Source organism: Orcinus orca, chromosome 1 (genome assembly GCF_937001465.1).
Source record: "Orcinus orca chromosome 1, mOrcOrc1.1, whole genome shotgun sequence".
Classification (NCBI taxonomy): domain Eukaryota; kingdom Metazoa; phylum Chordata; class Mammalia; order Artiodactyla; family Delphinidae; genus Orcinus; species Orcinus orca.
The window spans coordinates 168,238,607-168,256,727 of record NC_064559.1 but is presented as its reverse complement, the minus strand read 5'-3'; the positions used below and the strand labels follow the sequence as shown (position 1 = coordinate 168,256,727).

General features: G+C 56.4%; 1 protein-coding gene across 20 annotated transcripts in view; it reads right to left on the bottom strand.

Annotated features, from left to right (window-relative positions):
- LRP8 (LDL receptor related protein 8) overlaps nucleotides 1-18,121 on the bottom strand; it is a 78,000-nt gene that overhangs the window by 30,862 nt on the left and 29,017 nt on the right. For 18 of the 20 annotated variants that reach the window (XM_004273833.3, XM_033435473.2, XM_033435474.2 and 15 more), the window contains exons 3-4: nucleotides 9,933-10,055; nucleotides 2,111-2,239 (exon numbers count right to left, since the gene is read on the bottom strand). In XM_004273833.3, the coding sequence (XP_004273881.1) occupies nucleotides 2,111-2,239; nucleotides 9,933-10,055 (252 nt within the window). The remainder of the gene's footprint in view (nucleotides 1-2,110; nucleotides 2,240-9,932; nucleotides 10,056-18,121) is intronic. The other 2 variants (XM_033435484.2, XM_049699845.1) reach the window with 1 other exon arrangement.

The window sequence follows — 18,121 nt, the reverse complement described above, 5'->3', positions numbered from 1 at the left end:
CTACCAGTTTACAGATGGGGAAACTGAGGCCCAGAGAGAGGAGCAATTTGCCCAGGGTCACACAGTCAGTCCATGGTGATGAGGGAACCAGAACTCAGGTTTGGGGCCCTTACTTCCTACTCTAACTCATCTCGGCTTTCTGGTTTTCCTCCCATCCTGGAGTGTAGGCTGTTTCTAGAGCAGCGACCTGGCCTCCTTCCCTCCTTCATTCCTTACACAGAGGCCAAGAACAGGCCTGGGGGCCCAGGCAGGGTGTGGATGCAGGAGCTGTGGCCACAGGTAACTCGGTGGTGGCAGCACCAGATATCTCCACGTGGGGGCGCCAAGAGTCTGTGTTTTTATTTTCCGGTGGGGAAAAAGTCCTTTCTCATCGTTAGGGAACATAAAAGAGAACGATGTCTTCAGTTTCACCATGTAGGGCAGCTCGTGTCATGTGTTGCTGACAGCGCTACCAAGTTTCTGACAGATGCATTTTTTCCCCCTTTCTGGGCTTTTGGGATGTTGGGGCATTGGTGGGAAAAGCACACCCTACCCTGTGATGTCTGCCCTCAAGATTAAGCTGATGCCTAGGTTAGCTCCCCTCCTTCCTGTCCAGACAGGGAGCGAGGACTCATTACGATCAGAGTTCTGAGAAGAAGTGCTGTCTTTATCCTGAGTTCGCTCCAAGGTTTGGAAGCTGACAGCACCTTGAAGATCTACATCCTCAGGCCTGTGCCCAGGGACCCCCCTCGCCCAGCATTCACGAATGGAAGAAGCTCTGAGGGATGAGAGAAGGGAGAATTCTTTTTGTTTCCCCCGGTGGTTGGGAGCTGAAGCAGAGAAGCCCCACAGGCCCTTCGAACACCACTATCTCCTATAATTAACAGGAAACAGTCCTGCTACAACATGCCCTCGTTAGAGCTATTCCTACCCGCTGCGGTAGTGGCTGATGGCCTTGATGACTGAGGAAACATCTGATTTTCAGGGGGTAGGGGAGGGAAGAGGATTCTCACTGGCCAGTGAGGCCCCACAAAATGATCACAGCTGAAGAAATGAGCCAATGCCATCAATGGGGCTTTGAACCTGCTGGCCCCAGCCAGGATCTGCCCCCATAACCAGATGCTTCCGGCTTCAGACATATCCAAACTCCAGACTCAGAATCCTAGAGTGCTGTGACTCAGAAGCCCCCAGAGGAGATGGCATTCCCCTGGGCCTGGAAGGATGGATAGGATGAAATACAGAAGCTGATGAAGGGAGGGGGTGGGAGACAGTGGCGGGCACGTGCTTGGCAAAAGCCCCCAAGGGATCGCCCAGATCTCAGCCCAGCCTCACAGCCTTGTAACGATAGCCAGTCTGTCTACCCCGTTAATCATGAGCTCCCAGAGGGAGGACTGTGTAGCAGTCACCTTATCGGCCCTTTCGGAGCCTGGCTCCGGGCCTGGCACACAGTAGGTGCCCATCAAACATGCACGGTCGGGTTGTGCTCCCCACTGGCCCAGGCCCTGCTGGCCCGCTCCCTGGGAAGGAGATAATCCCTGTGTTTGAAGCTCAGTGATGTGGAACTGCCCCAGTGACCACTTCCATCTGTCCCTGCCGAGGCTGCTGGGAATGTCTTCCTGCCCTATGGCACGGGGGCTCAAATCTGAGATTTTAGCGACAGTCCCCCTCCCTACCCCTGACACCGCCAGTGCCCTGGCCCGGGCCACCACCATCTCTCACTACGGTCCCCACCCTGGTCTCCCTGCCCTTGCTCAGAGATCAGTACAGACGTATGGAATGGATGAGCAGATGTCAGGCAGGCATGGTTTAAGAACGCATGGATTTTGCTGTCCAGACCTGAATCTGAATCTCAGTTCCAGCACTCAGCCGTGGGCACTTTTCCTCGCTTGTCTGAGCCTCAGTTTCCTCACCCACAAATGGGGATGATAATGGCTGTTCGTGAGGTGTTTGTGAGGATGAAAAAGAATGTCTCTGCAAAGTGCCCGGCCATTACTAGTGTCCTGACCGTTACCTTTTCCTCTCTACCTGCCAAGCCCCCTGGAGAACCTGGCCCCTCCCCACGAGCGGCCACTGCTCCCCGAGGCTGCCTGACTGTGCTTGGCGAACCCTGGGGACCTGACCCCGGACTCACAGGTGGCACAGCCGGCCTCGTCCACTCCACTCTCGCAGTCCTTCTCTCCATCACAGCGCCACGAAGCAGGCACACACTTGTGGCTGGTGGGTCCACAGCTCAGCTTCTCTGCGGGACACACCTGCTTGGCTGTGGAGACAGACACACGTGCATGGCTTAGCCGCGGGGGACACAGGGCATGGTGCCAACCGGTCCTACTGCCTGGCTCCAGCCACCTGGCCCGAGGCCCTGGGAATCCACCAGGGCCTTCCTGCCCCATGTCTCAGTTTCTTCGTCTGAGAAGAAGCCCCTGTCTTCCCCTAAGACTTCCTGAATCCTATAACTGACCCCACCACTGCCCTGCCTAACACCCTTTCATGGCCCCCTGGCCCCTGGCCCTCAAGGCCCTCCTTGATCCAGCCAACCCCTGCCTGCCTCGCCTGCCTCACCGGCCCGACCTTCCACCCTTCCAAGCCTTCCCTTTAGGCTCCAGCAATGTGGAGCCGCCTTGCCCTGCATGAGTCTCTGCCATTTCCAGCTGTGTGCCCTTGGGTGAGATATGCCCCATGTGGGCCTCAATTTGCCTTCCAGATCAGTGACTCCATGACTGCAGATGTGCAGGGCTCACCAAGGCCCCAACAGCTCCCTCCAAGCCCCCTCCCCTGGCTGGGAGCAGCCGCTGAGTGGCAGGGCCCAGTGGGACCACACAGCTATAATTACTGCAGCTGCAATCAGAGGCTGACTCAATCAGGGGCTCGAAGCCCCAGGGTTGATTCTCAATTTGGAAGAAAGAATGAGAACCCTGATCAGGCCTGGGGATGGCTCTCATCTTGAGAGTCCCAGAAGGTCCCACGTGACAGACCCAGCTGAGGCAGACGCATCTCAGGCCTCCGCGGCTGGCTCCCTCTGCCTTTCAGGGGGTACACGAGGCCGAACTCAGTGGTCTCCAGGATGTGCCAGGCACAGAGCTAGACGCTTCCATTTAATCTTTACAACAACCCAGCAGGGGGAAGATTAGGTTGGGGCCTCCAGCACGAAGGTCGAGGCCATGGGCTCTGGGGCTTGGCTGCCTGGGTTCAGCTCGGTCACTCACTGGCTATCTACCTTGGCCAGCAATCCTCATCTCTGTGCCCATAAAGTGGGGACAATATTATTCCCTATCCCACAGGATTGTTACGAACACCTACGTTAATGTCTGTAAAGCACTTAGAACGCCCAGCCAGTGCTCACTAATGATACCTACCATTACTCTCCACGCGTAGAGCTGAGGACTTGTTTGTTCCCTCAGTGAGTAGCTATTGAGCACTGCTGTGTACCAGACACGGCACCCATCACCAGGTACTAGTCACACAGCTGTCAAGAGCCGAGTGAGGATGCAGTCAGCTATGTCTGATGCCAGAGACGGCACAGTCCACTGCACCCTGCAGGTGGCAGGTTACTGGTGCCTTACCCTCAGTTTTTCTCTCTGATCTCAGACCAGTTTTTCTTCCTCTTACTTCCATAGCTGGGGCGAGAGGCCACAAGAGATGGAGAAAAGGACACAGACAAGGTGGGGTTGGGAGCAGGTATCTGAGTCAAGGCCCCCAGACACTACTACACTGTGGGAGAGGAGTACCTCGGACCCCTAACTGTGGATCCCAAAGTTATCCCTAGGAATACATTTCACAAATATAAGGCGACCTGTTGGGAATACGGGATTCACAGGATTCATTTTACAGAAATTTCCCTTTACAGATACTGTCGTGTAGAGCCCTGGAAAGCACTGGCACTCAAAGACCCTTTACAACGGCCTCCTCGGGGCGAGTGCAGGGTGGTGAGCGGCCTGGGAGTCAGGAGAGGGGCCCAGAGCACCTCCATCACCCACGCCCTGCAGGACCCGAGAAAGCACTTCCCACTCTGGGCCCAGCAGAACACAAGGGGGCTGCAGCGACCAGTGTGTCCTGGAGTCCTGACTAAGGGGTGGGTGTGTGAGGGCTGTTGGAAGTGCAGGTTCTTTGGCTCCAGCTCACTCTAGACTGAATCCAAACTTCCGAGGGCAGAGCCCAGGCATTTTAGCCAACTCCCCCCCACTTCACCTCCCCTGGTGATTCTCATGCACCCTATTTGAGAACCCCTGAGTTATCATTCTACAAGTCTAAAAGATATAGGATATTTCATCCCTTAAATTCACTCCCAGAAAAGTGATAGAGGAGGTTCTGTATGTTTGCAAGCCCCTGAGGGAACCACGGGATGGAGGGACGAGGCAGCCATATATCCCTGCGCCAGGCCTTAGGAAACAGAGGAGCTGGCAGGGAGCCACATTCACTGGGCACCTACAGTGGGTCAGGCTGCTCCATTCTGAGGAGCTGATACTTTCCCATGTCATCCTGACCCTCACCCTGCCAGGTAAGTGGGCCCTGCAGGCTGTGAGTGCAAACTCCAGGGGCACCATTCGCAAAGATCATCATGTCAGTGGCACCCCTGGAATGGAGTAGGGCAGTGGTCCTGCAGGTAAGCACTCCATTTTACAGATAAGGAAACTGAGGCTCAGAGAGACCAAGTAACTGGCCCAAAATGCACAGCAGTGAGGGGCAGAGTCCCGGTTCCTTGGACTAAAAACCCTGCCCTTTTCCATCAAACCCCTCCTGCTCCTGTGGGTAGAGAAGTGGCCCAGAACCAGCCCCAAACTCTCTGCCCAAAAGCCCAGGTGACTGAAATGGCCCCTGACCTGTCCACACCATCTCTGGGGGCCTGGTTCTGCATACCCCAGTGCAGCAGGCAGCTGCTTGAACTCTGAATGAATATTTATACAGTTAATTGCATAACCTTTCAGCAAGGACAATGATTAAACAATCCGTCTGCTTCCTTTCTTTATAATTAATAAGACATTTGCTGTGTCCCTAAATAGACAGCTCTAATTACAGGCTCTCGAGGATTCAGCAGTGCCTGACACCAGCCCTCCTACCCTCACAGAGCCAAGGCACCTTCTTGGAACGCCGGGACACAAGAGGCCTTGGAGGGCACACTGAGGAGCAGCCATTGGAGTGACAGGAGGCAGAGGCCCAGAGAGGGGAAGTGACCTGCCCGGCTACTAGACGCTGGGTGCTCCAACTGCTGTCTCTCCTAGAACCTTGCCGTCTCCGTTGGGGTGCAGCTGTTCCCCAAAGCAGGACACAGACCTTGCCCCGCGGGCTCCTGGGTGAGGCTTCTCACCGCTCAGCCCTGGGAAGTGAGTCTGGGGAGTGTTGATGTGCAGTATCTCCTCACGAGGTGGGTGGGGAGAGCAAAGCCCAGAGAGTGAAAGTCGTTTGCTTGAAGTCTTGTGGTGAAGGGCAGAGCTGGGCTTCCTCCCCAGGTCCCTCAACTCCAATTGCACCACTTAACTTATGGTACTGGACACTGCCCGTGAGAAAAGTAGGCCCCACCGGTCTCCCAGCAACCCTGGGCTGCAGAGGGGTCACTGGAGGGAGGAGGCTCACCGGACCTTTGCTCAGACAGAGTCTGCGAGATAGCAGATGGCCGTCTGACGTCCACTTTCAGGATAACTAAAGCTAAAGGCCCCAGGCAGCACGACGCAGGAGACAGAGCATGGGTTTGGAGCCGGACAGGCCTGGGTCCAAATCTCATTTACTAACATGAAGGTCCTTCAACAAGTCACTTAACCTCTCTGCACCCTGGCTCCCCTCACCTGAAAAAGGGGCTGCATAATCTCCCAGAGTTGGTGGGTGGTTTAAATGAGGAAACATGGAAATCCCTTCACTCAGGGCCTGGAGCAAACTTGGAACTCAGCAAACAGTTGCCCTAGTTTTATTTCATGAAGTGCAGATACAAAGGGCTGGGAGGGCCCTGGTCTCACCTCTGGGGATGCACATTACACATTATTAGAGTCCACACGGCCTGCCACGACGCAGCCTCCACCCCTGAACTGAACACCTCTCCCTCTCTCCACCTCTTGTCCTCTCCTGCCCTCTCTCTCTCCCTCCCTCCTTCTCTCTCTCTCTCTCTCTCTCTCTCTCTCACACACACACACACACACACACACACACACACACACACACACAAACAGATGCCGCAAGGGATGCCTCTGGCCTGCTGTCCAAGTAACCCCAGGTTCTCCGAGGCAGGAGTAACAAGCCCCACTGTCTCTCAGACATCAGGAATCCTCCAAGTCACCAAGGGCCTGCAACTGCACCCTGGAGTGGCCGGAGGCATTTATAAATTCCCAGAGAAGCCTGCACCAGAAATCCAAATCCAATGGTACTTTCTCTAATTCATAAGTTCACAAATTAACAAAAAGGGAAATGTCTGTTGAATAAAAGAATGAAAGTGCCTGACAGCTACTTATTTAGCAAGCACATCTGCAGTGTCAGGTCACAAGAGGCACAGGGGCAGACAACCGCCGCACGGGGACTGCCAGCTCCGAGGGGACCAGCGGCTCAGGCAGTGGGAACTACAGGGTCTAGCTGCTGCCCCAGGAGGCACGACATGGGACGTCCCACTGTGCAGAAGGGGGCAGTTACACCAAGCTTCTTCTCACAGGGTCAGCTGGGTTGGCCTCTAACCTTGCTGGGATCTCATAAAATCTCTGGTCTCTGATAGGAAGGTACGCTTGGTTAATCTGTGAGGTCCCCCTTTCAGATGGGAAGGCTCTAAGACGCATGAAAAAAACCTCATTTTCAATAAGCAGCACCCAGAATTGTAACTCCTTCACCTTGAACTAACCTCCCCACCCCCATCCCACGCCCCTCCCAACAGATGCCTGAAGGTGGATCACAAATGGCCCCAGTCAAGTGAGCTATAATTAGAGCTGAAATGCTACTTTCATTAGGCAAACGTCCCCGCTTTCCCACTGTGACTCCTGGCTCAATTTGATAGACACAGAACCCGGAACCAGAAGGAAACAGAGCTGGGAGAAACCCCAGGCAGCGAGGGGCAGATGACATAATGGGGGAACACAAGAAGGGGGACCTGCTCCCAAATTCCTTTCCCTTCCCTGCAAACCCCGCTCACTTAGACTATTCTAAGGCTCTAAATTGGGGAGAGGGCCTACAGTCAAAACGTAATCATAAAATAACCCTGCCATTTGCTCCCGCACTGACACGTTGCGTGCATTTTTTTTATTTGATCCTCATAACCCCCGTAGGGTAGGCACCATTACCCCATTTTGCAGACAAATGAACTGAGGCTCAGGGAGATTGGACAACTTGCCTAAGGTCTCACAGGTTAAAGGACCTAAACCCAAATATATCAGACATCAAACCCACTACCCTTTACTACTGCCTATAATCTTTCTTTGCAGGTAGGCAGGGGGCTCTATCCTGCAAGCTGGCACAGTCCCCAGGAACCTGGTAGGCTGTGGAGGTTGCTATGACAACGCCAATTAAATGGGCAGTGAATTGGCTGCCGGGTTCTCACTTGGTCAGGAGGCTGTGAGCAAGCCTGTTACCAGGTCCTGAGGCTGTGAGCAAGCCTGTTACCAGATCCTGCTCCCGCAAATTCTGCCTGACCCTCAAGGACCCACTCTGGCTGCCCTCCCCCAGGCAGCCCTCCCCACCCACAGACCTTGCCCACCTGTGACCAATGTAACTGTGCATGGAAAGTGGGATCCTGGGCCTTGTGCCCCAGCTGGGTACAGGCAAGGGAGAAAGAGGGCCTCAGAATCCTAGGAGTCCAGGAGTCTTAGAATCACAGTCTTTGGAATTCTGGACTGTTAGAAACTAGGGCCAGAGAGGGGCGGGAAAGTATGCAGGACCTCACAGTGAACCACTGGGAGAGCCCAGAGGAGAGCCGGGCCGCCGACCCCCAGGGTGTGGCCTCGGTGGCAGCTCCCACGGAGCCCCCTGTCAAGCCTCAGAGACACTGTGGAGCCTGCCTTTTGTCCTGGAAGGCAGACCAGCCATGAACCACCTGTGCGTCTTGGAAGCAGGGCCCTCAGCTTCCCTAAGCCTCCAGTTACTCAATGGTCAGATAACCGTGCTCTACAGCTGAACACAAAGCAGGCCTGGGAGGCAGGAGGCGTGAGGCCCGAGGGCACCCGCACAGCCCAGAGGATGGGAAGGCAGCAAGTGCTGGGATGGCGAGAGGGAGGAAGACAGAGGGAAACGTGGGCAGGGCAGCAGAGAGAGAGCCGGCAAGAGCGAGAGGGAGGAGGGGCAAGCAGGGAAGGGAGGCAGCCCGACAGTGCAGGGTTGGGCAGGAGGGAGATGAAAAGGAGCATCAATGCAAAGAGACAGAGACCTGGGGAGGCGGGGGAGCACAGCGCTCAGGCAGCAGGACAGACCCCGGGAATGACCCTGACGATGCTCCCCCTCCCCTCCCACCTCCAGTGTCCAGGGAAACCGCAGGCATGGGGTCTGGATGACCGAGCTGATTGCCATGGTGGCCACAGCCCCCTGCCCAAACACACACTCTGGGCTGCACACAGCTCTGCCCTATATTAGCTGGGCAGCCTTGGGCAAGTGGCTGAACCTGTCCCAGCCTCAGTTTCTTTCTCTCTAAACAGATCCACCCCCCCTCCCAAGGTTGCCAGGAGGATGAGTCATCAGTGGGCGTGGCTGGGCTTTGTTCCTCCCGAAGCCAAGCTCAGGACAAAGCACTGGGCTGCCCTTGGGCCCAGACACCTGGGACTGCACCAGCTTTGGCTACTTGGTGGGGTGAGGGAAGAATAGGGCCTGCAGCAAGTCCGGGGAAGGCAGGGCAGCTGTGCAAGGGAACGAGGGGGTGCCCTGTCTCGGGCGGGGACGGCTCCTGCTCTCCCTTTCTCTCTCCCTTTCTCTTTCTCTCCCACGGAGACTGGTAGCCTTGTTGCTAGGAGACAAGGAAACCCAGTTATCACCAGCCGCAGCCCTAGATGGGACGCTGGCCTCCATTGTCCCCACCTCTGCCTCTGGAGTGACTGTGACCCTTAAGGAAGATCCGGGACTGTGACTCGCAGGTCCCTGCCAGCCCCACCCCCACCCCAACCAGGTCCCCCCCCGCCTCGCCCCCTGTCCTCCACGTGCGGCCCCCACCTCAGCCTTTTGTCTCAGGCTCATTCTGCTGAAGCTCTGCCTCCGGGACCACCGGGTCCTTCCCTGCCCCCGTCTCATCTCCTTTTTAATTTAACAAATGTCATGGAATGACCTGGTGGGTGTAAGTTTGCTTTGAGGATTAGGGCCTGGAAAAGAAATCCCAGAGAGACAAAGCCTGAGTATGGGAGGCGGGGGGCCTGGGGCTCCGCTCTGGCCCTCGCCTCACCCCTGGCTCTCTTCGCTGCCATCAGCCTGCCCAGAGCAGAGGACAGAGCTGGGGTCTCAAAATCCCTGCTGAGTGGCCTTGGGCAAGTCACTCAACCTCTCTGAGCCTCAGTGTCCGCCTCTGCAAAAGTTAGAAAGTGACAGTACCTGCCTCATGAGGCCGCTGTGGGAATTAGATGAATGAAAGCATACACAGCGCTTAGCACAGTGCCCGCTACATACTGAATGCTCGATACGCACCAGCCGCCATTAGCACTATTAGAATTACAACTAGAGTCCTCAAAAACAAATTAGTGGGGGAGGCTGAGGGGAGGCCTGGAGGATGTGCTCTGGCTACTTCTGGGCAGCAGGGCACAAAGGGGCTGTTTCTAGCTCCTGGAACTACAGGAGCAGGGCCCAACCTGCCGGAGGGCTGGGAAGAAAGTCCAGAAACAGGTCACCAGACACCAGCAGCTAGAGGCACCGGACTGTCAGCCCGGAGCTGGCAAGGGCTCAGCACAAAGTGAGTCTGAGGCTGTGCCTGACAGATCACCTCACCAGAGCCTCCCAACCTCCCAACCGGGAAGACCTGATGAGGAAACTGAAGCCCAGAGCCAGGTCCCCTCCCCCAGCCTTGGGGCAACACTCACTGCAAGTGGCCTCGGACTCGTCCGAGCCGTCGGGACACTCCTCCTCGCCATCGCACTTCCACCGCTCTCGGATGCAGTGGCCGTCGTCACAGGTGAAGTCGCTGTCCGCACAGGTCTTCTTGGCTGTGGGGCAAGGAGAAGAGTGTGAGGGGCCTGGTGGGCACAGGAGGATTTTCTAGGACATACACTCAGGTGGCTACGGGGTGACCAGACTGTGCTGGTCTGCAAGCTGGACCACGTGACCTCCCATAGCCCCAGGAGGCCACGAATGCCTCCCTGACCAAGAGGAATGGACAGGAGAGAAAGGCTTATTCATTCCACACCAGGAGGAGACGGGCAATCCCTGGCCTTGCTCTCCAGGTTCAACAAGGGTGACAGGATTCATCCATCAGGGGAATGCCCATTCCCATCACACGTCTCTCTTCCTCCCAAGTCCAGGTCCACTGTCACAGCCTCCAGGAAGCCTTCCCTGATCACATACGGTAGCTGCCTTAGCCCCTTAAGCCAGTTCTCAGTCCCTTTACCTGCCTTTCCTGCTCCCCACAACCAGACTGAAGTCGAGGCTCCTTCTGCAAGCACCAGGGATCTGGTGATAATAAATTATAAAAGTAAATGATCCCCTTGTGGCAAGATTAATGAGGTGTGTTTTGTTCAGAGCGAGGGAAAGAGAATCTGTGGGCAAGACATCCAAATAAGTCCCTGCTCCCAAGGCGCTTATGGCCACACAGGGGGTTGGAATCCCAGCTCTGCCTCTTTCTATCTGTGTGATCTTGGGGATGTTACTTAAGCTCTGAGCCCCTGTTTTCCTATCTATATAATGGGGAGAAAGAAACAAAGGGCTCCAAGGAGAAGTAACAAGAAGTTATAATGTATGAAGATCAGGCAGCAGAGACCCTGGCACACAGCAGATGCTCAGTAAGTAGCAGCTATTGCTGTTTTTATGGTCTGAGCCTTAATTAGAAGCAAAGGAAATGGGGTGTTCTGTGCCCTCATAGGGGAAGCACACAGCAGGTCGGAGCAGCTGGGAGCAGAACTCCCAGCTGGGAGCAGAACTGGGACAAGAACACAGGGACCAACAGGGTTTACTTTTCTCCCTCCCTGTCCCTCCACTGGCCTGACACTACCCCAGCACAGGGATTGCATCAGATTCAGCACAGGACCCAACTCAGGGTAGATTTCAGTGCAGGGCATTGAACCCATCGGAAACGTAGCTGTGCAGCCTCTGCTCCCGCACCTCCAGGGCCAGGCTCTCCCTCTCCCCGGGAAGCTCCTTCCCAGCGACCAGCCTTGGGTTATGTAAATCCTCCCACAGGCCCTCTGGCCCCCTCTGGAGCCACATGACTGCTCCCCCACTGAGCAGCCTAATAGGGATTTGGGGACAGATGCTAGGCCTCCTGAATCCATTCCATTTCTGCCTTTCTTTTCAATGAAATCCTTGCAGTACATCTGCATTCTAAGCTGAGCTTTGTTCACACTTTCCTTAGAAGAACATCTCTGCCTGTGCAGGGCTGGAAGAAACCAGAGGAATCAGAGTCTACCTACAGATGGGGGCCTGAGACCCAGAGAGAGAAAAGGGCTGGCCCAGGGAAACACAGCAAGGCAGCAGTCAGAACGAGCTCACTTGCCTCCCAGTCCAGGACCCCCAAAAAGCCCTCCCTGAGCCCTGCACTGAGGGGTCCACATGGGTGATAAATACCAATGTGGTATTTGGTAAATCACGGCTTTTGGTAAATCACGGCTTATAGTGCATCAGAAAGGAAGTATACTTATGAACCACGGCACCTGGGGCATTTCCTAATATGAGCACCAGGGCGCCCCTTCCACAGGAAGCTCAGCATTCAAAAAAGAAACATATATTCCAGTGCTTTCTTTTTCCGATTCTAACATTCTCCAAGTGCATCCTGTGTGCCAGTCTCTGTGCCAGGCACTTTACCAGGAAACCCCACGACAAAGGGCCTGTTCTGTCCCTACTTGACATGTGGGGAAGTTCAGCTCCAGGGTGTTAAGTTACATGCCCAAGGTCACACCTCGGCGGGAGCAGAGCCACAGTTGGACCTCACAGTCAGACGTCCCTCTTCCCCACCATGGCTCTCCAAACAAAATGCCCAGGGGCATCAGATACGGAAGAAAAGCCCAAGAATAGGTGGGAAGTCCATGGAAGCTTCAGCTCAGTGCTCAGTGAGCTTGTGTCTGTGCCCTGAGCACACGGATGAGAAGTCCGCCCAGCCCGTCAGCACGAGTGCATGACCAGCAAACCCCAGGAGAGCAAGGCAGGCTTGACGAAGAAGGGGATGGAGGGGCTCCATCGCTGGGCCTCGGCCAGCCAGATGCTCGCCATGGACCCTTTCCTCCCTGGCATCCTGGGAGCCTGGGAGTCAGCTTGGCCTCCCACAGCGTGCCAAGTCCTGACAAGCCAGAGCGGCCACAAGCAACATCACAGTCCTGAAGGGCAGCGCTGAGGCCAGGAAATGGCAGGCTCGGGTGCATGTCCCATGGTGGTGTTTTGGGGAACAGACCTGTTTCACTGTCATGACCAGTTTGGACATTTTCCACCCTTGCTCTGCCCTGCCACCTTTCACTCAATATCCCAGTGATTCCTCGTAGCTATTCTGGCAGCTGTTTTTAATCCCATTTTACAGAAGAGGAAATTGAGGCTCAAAGAGGTGAGGGTGGTAAGTGGCAGAAGTGGGATTTCAAGTCCATGTGGCAGCTTCCAAAGCTTGGCCTCTTTATACTAAGTCCCTTAGCCACCTCAGCATTATCGGGCAAAAAATGAGGACCCCAGAGAGGCAAATGCAGTTGGACTAGATCCCAGGGGCTGCAGGACAAGGCAATGTGGCGGATCCACCACAGACCAGAGACACCTGCATGAAGGGCTCCCCTGGAATGTGCCCAGAAATGTGCGGTAAAATAAACCTGGGTCTGTGACAACTTCTGCTTTGCTAATGGACCACCCTGGGGAAACTGAGGCAGCATGGTCAGTTTCAGGCTGGGGACTAGACTAAACCACCTTGGCAGACCCTGTATGAAGTGTAACCACGTGGAAGGATTTGGAAGCAGAGCTGAGCCTGAACCCTGGCACGGCCACCTCCTCTCTGGGTGACCCTGGGCAAGTTCCTTCCCTCTCTGGGCAAGTGAGGATGGTGGCTTTCCCAGGCAGCACTGCCACACAAGGTCAAAAGGCAAAAAGGGATCTGAGCAAGCATTCCAGTGTCAGGTTGTGCAGTGTAAAGAGCCCAACAGCCCCTTGTCAAGAGGCTACATCAGCCCCACCAAGAGATGAGGGCAGGGCAGTCTTTTGAAGCTGTCAGAGCAAACCATGCCAGCCCCCACTCTCCTGGCCTTGGCAGCCTTGGCTCCAGCTTCCAGGGTGATTCCCAAGCTGGGCTCGAGGCCGTGGCTCTATATTTCCAGGGATTTATGTCCCTCCATGCCAGTCACCCCTTGGACAATTCCCACCTCTGTGAATCCCTGTACTCCACAGCCCAGGAGCAGTACACAGTCATCCAGGATCTGCGACATCATAATCTGGTGCCATGGCAACAGATGGGCTGCCACAAAGGACTTGGGATTCCTAAGGGCAGTGGGGAGGGGCCAACCCCAGGGCAGAGGGGGAGAGAATGGGAAATCCAGGACAAAAGAAGGGGGAGCTGCTAATTATAACAAGAACGCAGGCCAAGGAAAGCGTCAGGCTGCTCACGGTTGATGGAACTCTGTTCTGCCACTTGTGGGCTGTGTGACCTTTTGCAAGTTACACAACTTCTCTGAGCCTCACTTTCTTCACCTACATTCAGGGATAAAATCTCTGCTTCACCACAGAGGGTTGTTGTGAGAAGCAAACAGGCTAAGGATGGTGCAAGGACCTTATGAACTGAAAAGCAGAAAGGTGCAAGTTTGCGGTGTGTGAAGTCAGCAGCTCCAGCTGCTATGTGAGTGACACTGGGCTCATCAGCCACATGGGCCTGCCTCCTCATCTGGATATGCAAGTGCGGAGCTGACTGAATCTTCAGCCCTCTGTGCCCAGAGTCTATGATCTTGCAAAATTGTTATGATCACTCATCACCTCCCAGCTTCCCCGCCCCCAGAGGCGTCCTGCCCCGAGACAATGTGCGTCCTTCGTGCTGTTATTCCCCACCCATGCTCATCCTGCAGCCCCAGTGCAGACAGGAGGCTTCAAAACAAAGATTAGCCAGGACTGCCAGGTGGAGCTGCTCGGTGTGGCTTCGTCTTGGCAATCACAACTCTCTGTCCTGTCAGAGCCCAGGGCTTGAAGTCCCCTCTGCGGCTCTCCTGTTCTAGAAGCTGAAGTCAGGCCCGGGGAGAAGGGGCTGCTCCAAGGCACAGCACGTGTCTCTGGGAGGGGCTGTGCCTGAGCCCAGGCATTCTGACCCCCAGTCCCACTGTGTGGCCAGGAAGCCAGGCGAGGGCCACCCAACCATCCCAGGGGGCAGGGAAGGCTTCCTGGAAGAGGGGACTGTGTTCAAGGAAGAGAGGTCATCCAAGCCGTGGGAGTGAGGAGAGCAGAGAAGGGTGTTCCAGGGAGAGGGATAACAGGCCATGGGGTGTGGAGGAGCCAGCGGAATGGCCGTTTGGGGCTGGGGAGGAGGCAAGTGGCAAGGGACCTGGGAGCTCCACTAGGCCAGGGGCCAACTCGCCCCACCTGGCACCAGGCTGCCCCTCAGAGGCCCAGTGCAGGGACCTGGCTTTCCCTGAGCTCACCTAGGGACTCACCCCGCCCCTGCTAAGCACAGGGCAGCCAACAAAACCCATGGCTCCAAGCTGCCTGGGCCTCCTTCAGGATTTGGCATGTCTGTGCACACGGACCATCAGGCCCTGGCAGAGGAAGAGAGAGGCAGAGGGCAGGACAGGGAGCTGCAGGACCGTCCACCCAGAGGTTTGGGTTAAGATTTATTACCTTCCCCTTGAAGATTCATGATGCCCACTGGCTTCCTAAGGGCCCTGAGAGGCCTACAGTAAAGATAGCAGATTAATTTTGTTTCCTCCAGCACTTCCCGAACTTGTTTAGCCAGGGAATGTCTTTGTTGGATGCCATGTCTATTAATTTCCCAAGAAACAAGTGTCCAATGAACCACACTTCACGAAACACTGCTATAGTGCCAGCCCCTCAGATCAGAAGATGAGGCCCAGAGAAGGGAAGGACTGGCCTATGGTCACACAGCAGAGGCTGGGACCCAATCTTCTGTCTCTGGGCCAGCTCCACCAAGCCATGAAAAACAGGAGAAGGCATTCCCGGAGTACTTGGGGCAAAGTGAAGCTGAGGGGAATCCACTGGGGAGACCCCAGTCCTAAGAGCAGGGACATGTCTAGAGGCAAGCCCAGGATGGGGTCGGGGGGAACGAATACCAGGCCACACGGGACAGGGAGATGCGAGAGATGCAGGCTCTGCCTGCCCTCAGGTTTCTGCAGACAGGTCGTGGGCCCCAGGGAACATTCTTTGAGGGCAGAGCAGAGACCCACAGACAGGTGATTCCAGCTCAACATTGTTTCGGAGCCACCTGGGGCAGGTCCCTTCCCTCCCAGGGCAGTTGAGAGTCTGGCAGAGCAAAGAGGTAAACCCTCACCTTGGAGCCCTGTGCGCAGAAGGGACTCGTCTGTTCCCACTTCCTCTCTCAGGCTCGGACCAGCACCGAGCGGCCTGGCTCTGGCCCTGCCGCCCAGCCCTAAGGCAGCTGGGCCACTTGTACCCGGGTCGGGGAGATGAAAGAGCTGCTCCCCCCGACGGTTACCCTTCTGCAGAGCTCGCCAGGCCCCGGCGTTGCCAAGACGACCACTGCCAGCAGAACGAAGATCCGGGGTGGGGGCAGGGGCGTGCCAGCCGGCCCCGGCCTACTAACCTGGCAGGCAGATTTAAATGACAGCCCAGGAAGCTACTATTAAACTGTCACCCCAGTCAATGGCACGACAGACCCGGAGTATTCTCTGGCTGCAGCAACAACACAGCAGGAGTGAGAGGGGGAGGAGCCAGTGGCCCAGAGCAACCTGCATCCCCTCCCGGGAAGCCCGGTCTGCCTGCCTGTTCACCCGCCGGCCACAGCCACCGTCTCAGGCTGAGGCGGGTCCCGGCCCAGAGCTGCAGCATAGCACCGGGCCTGGAAAACTTTATTTTGAAGCAGAGGGATGCTTTTCCTAAGTGAAACCCCAGCATATAAAATAGAGTAAAATGGAGCTGCACGACTGGAAGCAGGGCGAGAGGGGACCCCCTCACTCCCTTAGCAGCCCTGGCGGGGCCTTGAAACCCTGGGCTCACAGCCCAGTGGCAGCAGCTCTGGGGTCCAGCAGCACTGGGTTCAAACCCGCCCCCGATCCCGCCCCCGACACATGATGTTCCTAAAAACCCTCAGTTTAAAGATCCCGTGAGTCTAATACAACATTTAGAATAGCTTTTGTGGGTTTAAGGTGCTCACTCTCTAAGGACCCAAGTTTTTAAGACTGCACCACCCTGATCCACACACCCTCAGCCTCCTGACGGGACTCCAGGACAGTCACTGCGTGATGCACACGTGTCGACAAGCTGTGGACACCCCCCGACCCCATCCTGCAAGGGACTGTGTCCCCGAGTCCACGCTGACAGTCAGACTCGAGGCTCTGGGTGGTGCCAGAAAGGCAACCCGTTCCCACAGTGTCCCGACACCCACGGAGCGCGGTGGGAGGGGCTCAGCTTGCGGCTTTGTGCTGCCCAGCGGGCTCCAGGGCTCAGGCCACCACCATCCATCAGCAGGTGACATCTGAGTCCGCTTTCTCCTCCACCCTCGCATCCCACCTGGGGAGTAAGAGGAAACGAAGCAGCAGATGCTGGCGGGGAGGGGTGGGCATGTGAAGGGCTTCAGGCAGAAGATAAAAGAATGAAGCGGGGGTGGGAGGGTCACTCTTTGGGGAGGGCGCCTTTGCTTTTAAATTGGACACAGCGTCCTCAGCCGGGTGTCCACCTGACTCCACACACCAGTGCCTGCCAACATTTCCGTCATCTCAGCGTCCCCCTCACAGGGTCTGATGCCAAGCAGGTGCTCAAAGAATACCTATGGTCCCACACCTCTGACAGACCGTGTGACTTCCCCCCCCCTTGGCCTCAGTTTCCTCAGGTGAACGTATCTTTAAGGACCCCCTCCAGCTGACATTCTGGGTCTGTGACTCTATGACACAGGTGGGTTGTGCTTCACGGTGCTGCTCCAGGGGACCACCTGGGGCTTCCCACAGCCAAGTCCCTCTTCCAGGCCCTGGCACATCCCAGCTGCTCTCGGACGCTGCCCGACCCCGGCCCCGCTGTCACCAAGGGAGGTCCAAGCCATCACTGGGCTATGTGGGTCTCCCTGTCGCCACAGGGAAGATGCGCGTCTCCGAGGGACAGACGACAAAGGGGTCTTCCTGTCGCAGTGATTTGTGGACAAAGGGGTATTAAGCCAGTGACAGCTGTGAGGGGGTCGGGGGGGGGAACGGGTGTGGGGGAGAGGTGGATGGGATCAGCAGGGGTCCCCGGCGGGCGCCTGCACAAGGACCGAGCACCATGCAAGGGGTGCTGCTCGGAGAAGCAGGCAGCAATGGAGAGGACGGCCACTCCCTGACCAACTTCCAGGCTCAGGACTGCCCACTCTGGATACGGGACACCCACTTGGCGCTGGGATTTGAGGTTGCAAGGAAACAGCTAGAGGGAAACTCACAGTATCCTCAGGGTAGGAGCCTCCAGAAAGCAGAAGGTGTGGCTAGGAAACCCTCCACGACCTCCAGCCAGAGCCCTGCCTGGTTCCCAGCCACACACTGTCCCTCCGCTCAGGTGAGAGCACTTGGCTGGCCCCAGTGGGGACTCAGCCTCCTCTGAACTTGGGGACCTTCCTGTCTAACCCCAGTCAGTCACAGCTCCGCCTCCCACGAGCAGACCTCAGAGCCTGCCAAGGACTCCACCTTCCAGGCCTCGTTCTCCCATCACCAGCCCCCGCGGGAAGAGGGACAGCTCTTCTGCAGCTGAGGGAAAGGCTCCAGGTCTCATTCCAGCCGGGCTCTGCCACCAACAAGCTGGGTAACACCGCCAGGCCTCTCTGGGCTCTGTTGCTTCCACCCCGCTGACTTCGAGTGGGAAACCCAGGGCTCCCTGGACAAAACTCTGCAGCGGTGGGCGAGGAGGTCAGGCCAGAGGGGCCTGAGAAGCTGCCTGTCAGTAGCCTGCGTCGGGTTCG